This window comes from Hydra vulgaris, chromosome 06 (assembly GCF_038396675.1).
Source record: "Hydra vulgaris chromosome 06, alternate assembly HydraT2T_AEP".
Taxonomy (NCBI): Eukaryota; Metazoa; Cnidaria; class Hydrozoa; order Anthoathecata; family Hydridae; genus Hydra; species Hydra vulgaris.
The window spans coordinates 51,753,770-51,762,500 of NC_088925.1; the positions used below are offsets into that span (position 1 = coordinate 51,753,770).

General features: G+C 24.7%; 3 protein-coding genes across 3 annotated transcripts in view; all 3 read right to left on the reverse strand.

Moving 5' to 3' along the window:
• Nucleotides 1-363: 363 nt before the first annotated feature.
• On the reverse strand, nt 364-3,922 carry LOC100202132 (leucine-rich repeat-containing protein 57). Its single transcript, XM_065800424.1, has 4 exons — nt 3,752-3,922; nt 1,264-1,399; nt 679-1,136; nt 364-593 (listed from the first exon to the last, which is right to left on the reverse strand). The coding sequence occupies exons 1-4, from the start codon at nt 3,830-3,832 to the stop codon at nt 555-557; spliced, it is 714 nt and encodes a 237-aa protein (XP_065656496.1). The 5' UTR covers nt 3,833-3,922; the 3' UTR covers nt 364-554.
• Nucleotides 3,923-4,299: 377 nt separating this feature from the next.
• On the reverse strand, nt 4,300-4,749 carry LOC101238297 (large ribosomal subunit protein bL21). Its single transcript, XM_065798807.1, has one exon. The coding sequence runs from the start codon at nt 4,747-4,749 to the stop codon at nt 4,300-4,302; it is 450 nt and encodes a 149-aa protein (XP_065654879.1).
• Nucleotides 4,750-5,852: 1,103 nt separating this feature from the next.
• The window catches only part of LOC105845464 (uncharacterized), an 11,751-nt gene continuing 8,872 nt past the window's right edge, over nt 5,853-8,731 (reverse strand). Inside the window, exon 3 of the mRNA XM_065800425.1 lies at nt 5,853-6,199. Within this exon, the coding sequence (XP_065656497.1) occupies nt 5,972-6,199 (228 nt within the window). The 3' untranslated portion in view covers nt 5,853-5,971. The remainder of the gene's footprint in view (nt 6,200-8,731) is intronic.

Sequence of the window (8,731 nt, forward strand, 5' to 3'; positions counted from 1 at the left end):
GTTCTTCATTGCCCTGCAGAACAATGATTTTTTGATTTAATTTACACAGTCTGTGTTACATGTCTTAAAAAATTAAGGTAAAAAAACAAATTCCGGACGGAACCGGTATAATTTTTTAAGTACGTATTATTTTTTTGAAAAGATTTATCTCAAAAAGCCTAGCTTTTCTGCATTTTTAAAATGAAACAAAAATACTGAAATTAATTTACCGTGTCTTAATTAATTTTCAATTTAAAAAAATGTCGATAAATTATAGATGTATTTTTAAAATAAGAAAACTATTTCTATATTAGGTGTTATAAATATATATTTTTTACAACCAACGCCGTCTCAGTAAAATAACGATACTTAGCAACCACAAAATTTCAAAGTTTTTATGTTTATTATTATACTACTTTATTTATAATTTTTTACAAAACTCTCTATAAATACGTAGTTGATGTTAAATACAATGTTAGAAAATAGAAATCAATTATTAAGCTGTATACTTAACTAAAACCTAATTTAGAAAAATACCGAATGGTTAGCACATTTAAAATATAGATAATAACTGCTTATAGTTTCTTCTTACCAGCGGAATATCGGGCAATATACTAAAAACGTAATTAAAAAAATTACACTCCTTAAAACATTATGGTCATGGGTTAAACGGAGCTACCTAAAGATAATATTCCTTACCTCATCATACCCGTTCATTTCTTGGAGTTGTTTCATTGTGAATAAATTTCCTTCGAATGCGAGCACACTAAATTTTGAGTTTTTCAAAATATTTTCAGTAAACGCGTCTACACCTAAACAGTTCTCCTCAACTCTTAAAACTTTTAAACGCTCGCATTTTGTGAGTTCATCTGAAAGGCAATTCAACTTGTTCTTATTTAGATTCAATTCTATAGCTTTCAGGTTTCCGATATTTGTAGGCAAACTAGATATGAAGTTATTAGATATATCGACAACGTCAATATTTGGTAAAAGACAAAGACACTCAGGAAATTCCTTTAGTTTGTTGTTATTTATGTTAATGGTTTTGAGATTGTTCATTTTAGATGCTGAGCTCAAAGTAAACGTGTTCAAAATGTTCGCAGATAATGATAAGTTTTCAAGCTTTAAAAAACCGTTGAGTTCAAGGGGCAGTTTCTCTAAAAATGATGCGTTTAAAAAAAATATGGAGCATGATACTTTTCTAAAAACGAAGCATGGTATTTAAAACAAATATTTTAATAACTTAAAAAACAAAAAAGTTACAAAACATCATTTGCTACTTACTGAGTTGATTATGATTCACAGACAAAGATTTAAGCGAAGTAAACTGACCAATTAATGGGCCGAGCGCTTTTAACTGATTATGCGACAAGTCCAATGTGCGTAGAGAACTTGGCAGTTTAGTAATTTCAAGTGGTAGCTAAATATATAAAAGCTAAACAAAAAAACAACAAAAAAAAATATCCAAGACTACTAACAAAAGAGGACAGATGGGAGAAACGGAACAACTTTGTAAAATCAAATCAAATAAACAAAAATGTAATCATAAGGGAACAGATGGGAGAGACAGAACAACTTTGTAAAATCAAATCGGATAAACAAAAATGTTCCAATACTTTATAAATAAACATAATGCATAATTTAAAAATTTATAAATAATAAATAGCTTTTCCAATCTTCTTTCAATTTATCAAAAAAGGTGTTAATAAATGTGAATATGTACACATATTCAATGCTTTTCATGCATGACTTGGCAACTACTAAACTATAATCTTTCAAAAAATTTTTTAATTAAAAAAAAAATGTTCATAATAGTTTTATTGGTGAAATTTTGTAATACTTAAATACTCTTTAACAATATTATTTTTATAATACCAATATTACCTTTATCATAGTTTACAACTGATGGAGATTCCCATCTCCATAGTTAACAACTCACGGACAGTCCCATTATCATAGTTTACAACTCATGGCAGTCCCATCATCATAGTTTTGGATTAATGGATAATCCTATCATTATAATTTTTAACTCAAGGATTTTTGTTCTTATAATATTAAAATTACTCCATTATTATATAAAGTTTGATTTATAGTCAGTTTCTCCCTAATTTTCCTTATCTCCCTAATTTTCCATAAATCTCAATAAAAACAAAAACAATCAATAAAACAAAATAAACAATAAGCTTAAATCAACCCATTTACTCCATTCATTTACTCTCAACGATATTAACGCTACATTCCCAGAGTCAAAACTGCTGCTTTGGACTATTTATTACTTTAAAACCATGCGATGTCTAAAATAATAAGCGAATCTCTTTGAAAACTCAGCCTCATAAGATATATTGTGATTTTTACATATCACAATATATTTTTTGAAATAAGACTTTGACACTTGGGATTCTCACAGAGGTATCCCAAGGTTAGTTATGATCCGCTGTGTGGGTAACAGAGAGTAAGAGGGTTAAAAGCTTAAAAAATCGATACATATTATTATGACATATTATGACAAAATCAAAAACATAAATAATAATACAATTCTAATAACAACAACAACTTTCATAACTGCTCTAGCTACAAATGTAGTGATATAAGAATCAAAATTAGTAATAAAAGAGTCAAAACTAGTGATAAGTGAGTCAAAAGTAATGATATGAGAGTCAAATGTAATGATATGAGAATAAAAAGCAGTCAATGCAAAAGTAATTCTAAATTGTATAATTTAAGCAATTCTGTATGATTTATATTAATAAACCAAGGAGATCATATAATATATTTTATTGCATCTCACAAAATGACACAGGATATCTAATATACATTCATATATATATATTAGACCATTTTAAAATCGTATATAAAAAAAATAATTTTTGAACTTTATTTGGGCTACCCTTTGATTTGATGTGGTTTGTGGTCAGGAAAATTAGTTCAAAATTGCAAACTTAAATAATGTGTTTTAGGGACAGCTCAATTAACTTTACTTTTTAACAGGTCCCTATTATTTTGAAAAAAGAAGTTTTTTCAAAAGTGTGTCATGTTGGGTCTTAAAATTAGCGAAATTATATAAAAATTAAAAAAAAAATGATAATTTCATACTACAATTATTATTTTAGATTTAATTGCACAAAAACTATGGTTTTTTAACTAGAAATAAAAAAAGTACATTTTTACAAGTTTTTAATAAAAAAAAAAATTTTTAATTTATTTTTTATAAAACAATTATTATTTTTGAAATTTATGTATTATTTTGCTTCTTTAGAGTACCAGGTTGACCTACTTTTAAGGAACTTTTTTTTTTAAATTTTAGGACCCCATTGAAAAGTAAACTTAATTGAGCTGTTACTAAATATTGGAATAATGCTTTGAAACTTTAAAGCTTTACTTTTTTTCATCAATTAACAACATTTAAACATCTAGCCACTTAATTATTAAAAAATTTTATTTTTGAACTGGTCTTATATATATGTATAGATGCAATAAAATATATATATATATATATATATAAATATATATATATATATATATATATATAATATATATATATAATATATATATATATATATATATATATATATATATATATATATATATATATATATATATATATATATATATATATATATATATATATATATATATATACTGCATATATCTACACTATACTAGTATATTGCACACAAACCCGCGCGCACGCACAAACACATACACACAAAAAGGCAAAAATTATATATATATATTAATGAATAAAAACCTGTGATACTTATTTAAGATATACCTCTTTAAGCTTCATATCTTTAAGTGAGCAGATACCTGTTTTTCTAGCATTTTCTATATGAGGACTTATCGAGTTACCCATACTGATATTTTACCATAAGATTACTAATTCTTTAAAGATATTATTTGACGAAGATTAAAAAATAATTAACTGTAATATTTAAATTAATTTAAAAAGAATATATTATATAATAATATATCTTTATATTGTTATTTAACAGCTTCATTAGTGGTTTTATCTCATAACTTTTTGTTTAATGTTTCTTTATAATAGATACATTTTAAATTGATTTCTAAGACTAACTTAATTACTTCTTAACAAGAAAGATTAAAAAAAAATACAATTATAACTTTTTAAAATCTTTTTAAAATAAAATTTGAGAAAATTTTATTTTGAAAAAAAAATTCAAAATAAGTTATGAGCTATTTCTAAATATTCATTAAGCATTTTTTTAGATAATATTAGATCAAATAAATTAAATAATAAATAATTAGAGACATTTATAAGATAAAAAAAATAATAAATGAAACTTTATTCTAAAATAACCATTAAACTTGTTCAATATCAAATGAAATCTTTTTGATTTTAATTACAGAAAGATCCTGACGATGACCATGCCATCTTTTATAGTTCTTTCTACGCTTTTTTTTAAATGCAATTTTTTTTTCACCTTTGGTCTTTTCAACTACAACACCTTCAACAGTCGCCAAGTCACGTTTTAGAAGGGGCTGACCAATAAGAGTAAAGTTGCGCCCCCCAATTGCCAAAACTTTTTCTAGTCGTATAATATCACCACACTCAGCTTCTATTTTTTTATGAATCATTATGACATCATTGCTTGCTATTTTAAATTGTTTACCACCAATGTGTACTACCGCAAACACTTTATTATCTGAAATATCTTGAGAAGAGCATTTTTTAACAGTTTCCAAAATTTCCCCATAATCAGTAGTTTTATTATCGATAGGTTGAATAGCAGTGGAAAGATATCTTTTCATATTATTCAGATGAGAATTGCATAACTTATTAAAAATCGTATTACAAAAAAAGTGGGTATTTTTTGTTGCAATATTCATTACTTTAGAAAAACAACTAAACGCCATTTATTCTAAAGATAAAATTTTTTCTTAATGTAAAAAAACAAAAAATAAGAAAAACAGCAACCAAAAAAACAAAAACAAATCGGAAAAATTAAAACAAAACAACATCAATAAAACATTTAAAAATATATAATAGTACCTGTGTGTAACAAGAAAAACAAAATATTTAAAAGTTTATTTAAAAAAAAAAAAAGTTCCATTCTCATAAATTTTATTTAAAAAAATTTTTATTTTTATACAAAAATCTATTAATCATTTTGATTACTTTAAATCGTTTGTTTTAAAAAAACTTTTACAATTAATTTATTAAATCCTAAAGAATTTTAGTTTGTCCTATCTTCGATATAACTTATATCAAATAGTACCCTGATAATAAAAAAGATTTTCAGTTTTTTTAAACTTAATCTTAAAAAAAAACTGAAAATCATATCCCCCCCCCCAAGCTACTTTGCTTGGGAAAAAATTTTTTTTTTCCATGACTTCTTTAGCAATGTACGTTGATCAAGTTTTTGTATTTAAAACTGAAAACAGCCAACCAGATTGTAGTTTCAGACAAATTCTTGTAAAATTTAAAAATGCTAAAACTAAAATATACAAAAACTACTTTGTCTACAACAATTTATTGTTGTAGACAAAATAGTTTTATATGTTATAAAATAACATATATATGTTAATTATTTAAAATTAAAAAAAATGTAATTAAATTAATATAATGGTAATTATGCAAATAAAAACAATTATGCAATGTAATAGTAATTATGCAATATATAATTATGCAAATAATAATTATGCAAATAAGAGTAATTATGCAATGCAAGAGTAATCATGCAATATAATAGTATTTATGCAACAATATTATTTATGCATATATAAAAGTAATCAAGCATTATAATAGTAATCATACAATATAAAAGTAACTTGCTTTAACATTTATCAATATAAAATTTTTCTTCTGCTTCTATGAAATTGATTAAAGTCTGTATAAGCATTTAATAAATACGTTTTTTCATTATGTAAATATATATTTATTGAAATATAAGCTTATTTTCATAAATATAAAATATTTATATAAATATTTTATCAACAGCAGTAAAAAAATATAATTACTAAAAATAATATGTTAAAAAATTAGGGCAATAAACAGCAAACCAAACACAATTTCAAAACTCTTCCTTTTAAAAGAAGAACTTTTCATAGCTGTAAAATTATAGGAGCTTGTGTTAACCATGAACTTGTAAGTTATGGGAGTCTTAAATATTGGAAATCGCACAACAACAATGTTTTGATTGTCTTGTTTTATCATTTTGGGATAATCTCCAATATAATACCATGTATTGTTCAAAAGACACTAAAAAAAAAGTTATGTATCTATATGCATATATATATATATATATATATATATATATATATATATATATATATATATATATATACATATATATACATATATATACATATACATATATATATATTTATGTATATATATATATATGTATATATATATATATTTGTATATATATATATATATATATATATATATATATTTATATATATATATATATATATATATATATATATATATATATATATATATATATATATATATATAGATATATATATATATATATAAGGTCTTGTATATATATATATAAGACCTTATATATATATATATAAGACCTTATATATATATATATAAGACCTTATATATATATATATATAAGATATATATAAGACTGAGGTCTTATATATATATAGATATATATAAGACTGAGGTCTTATATATATATATATATATATATATATATATATATATATATATATATATATATATATATATATATATATATATATATATTTATATATATTGTCACATTTAAAAGTTTTGAGAAAGTACTTATTGATCATTAATAAAAGTTGATTAGTAAAAAAGTGATGTCTAGGCTGATAACTTATTACTATTTCCCGTCTTAATTGTGATTGATTTTAATTAGCACAAGGTGGAATAATTATTTGTGGTTTATATATATATATATATATATATATATATATATATATATATATATATATATATATATATATATATATATATATATATATATATTTATATATACTAAATATATATATATGTATATATATATATATATATATTAAAAAGAGACATTAAATATAAAAAGCAACCTGAACGTTTTATTATTCGCAGACAAAACAAATAATATTTATCAAATTACCACTCAGGAACACACTAAACTTCTTAACGAAAACATCACAAAAGCGTACAAAAAAGCCCCACAAAAACTCGAAAACTCAATTAACCTCGAAGCTAAAAATATAGCAAACACACTCAACTTAAGCAAACAAATAAAAATAATCGCAAAGTGTGAAGCTTTTATTACACTAAAAGACCACAAAGACTCATTCCAAAAAAATAAACCCTGCCGTCTATTGAACCCTGACAAAAGTGAACTTGGTCACATAAGCAAAAAATACCTTGATACTATAAATAAAAAAATAAAAACTGTATTAAGCTTAAACCAATGGAAGAATACCACTGATGCAATCAAATGCGGTAGTGGTGTAGTGGTAAAACGCTCGCTTCATAAGCGAGAGGTTCCGAGTTCGATCCCCACCATGTCCCTGGAAGTACCGCGCTCAACTTGTTTCTCCGCGCAGCGGCCTTGTTCGTCAAGGTTCATGTTTTGGAGTTATAGAATTGAGAGAGGGTTATAACCACTATTAAGTAGCCTCCTCATCTGTAGTGGCTTTATCGGATTTGTGGAGGTGAATAACAAAACAAAAAAAAAAAAAAAAAAAAAAAAAGTTTGAAAATATACCAGATAAACAACATTGCGTTTTTATTCAATTTGACATTGTCGATTTTTACCCCACTACATCAGAAATACAAAGTAATGCAAAACTGTTTGCAAAAAACACACAATTATTAGCGAAGAGAACATCAGAGTCATTAAACATTGCAGAAAGTCCTTGCTTTTTTTTAAAAACAAAACATGGAAGAAAAACTTAGCACACGACTGCTTTGATGTCAAAATGGGTTGTTTTGACGGTGCAGAAGTTTGTGAACTGGTGGGCCTATATATATTAGACTCACTGTCTAAAATAATAAATAAAGAAGACGTTAGACTATATCGTGATGATGGTCTGATGGTACTTCGTAAAAAAACTGGATCACAAATTGATAGAATACGAAAAAACATAATTAGAGTAAAAAAAATGATCGGTTTTAAAATAGAGATCTAAACAAACCTACCCGCAGTCAACTTCTAAGATGTATCCTTTGAATTAGAAAAAAGCTCCTACCAACCTTTCAAAAAACCAAATGAATATCTACGTTAAATCCACTCTGATTCCAACCACCCTCTGCAAATAATAAAGCAAATCCCCTCTCTATCAAAAACAGAATTATCACAAAATTCCTCAAATGAAAAAACATTTAATTTATCTATACCAGAATACAAAGATGAATTAAGAAGAAATGGCTTCACTAATTTTAATCTAAAGTATAACCCCCAAAAAAGAGAAATAAAGACAAGAAAAAGAAATATAATATGGTTTAACCCCCCGTACAGTAAAAGCGTTTCTACCAATGTCGGACATATCTTTCTAAACTTAATCGACAAACACTTTCCAACATCCCACCCCCTAAGTAAACTATTCAATCGAAACACCATCAAATTGAGTTACAGCTGCACCAAAAATATCGAAAGTATAATAAAAAGCCACAACAAGAAAATTAGTTCAGAAAAACTAAAAGAATACCCACCCTGCAATTGCATAAAGAAAGAAAACTGCCCTATAATAGGAAAATGTAGAACCTCTAATGTTATTTATAAATGTATAACATCCCCCCTAACACACCAGAAAA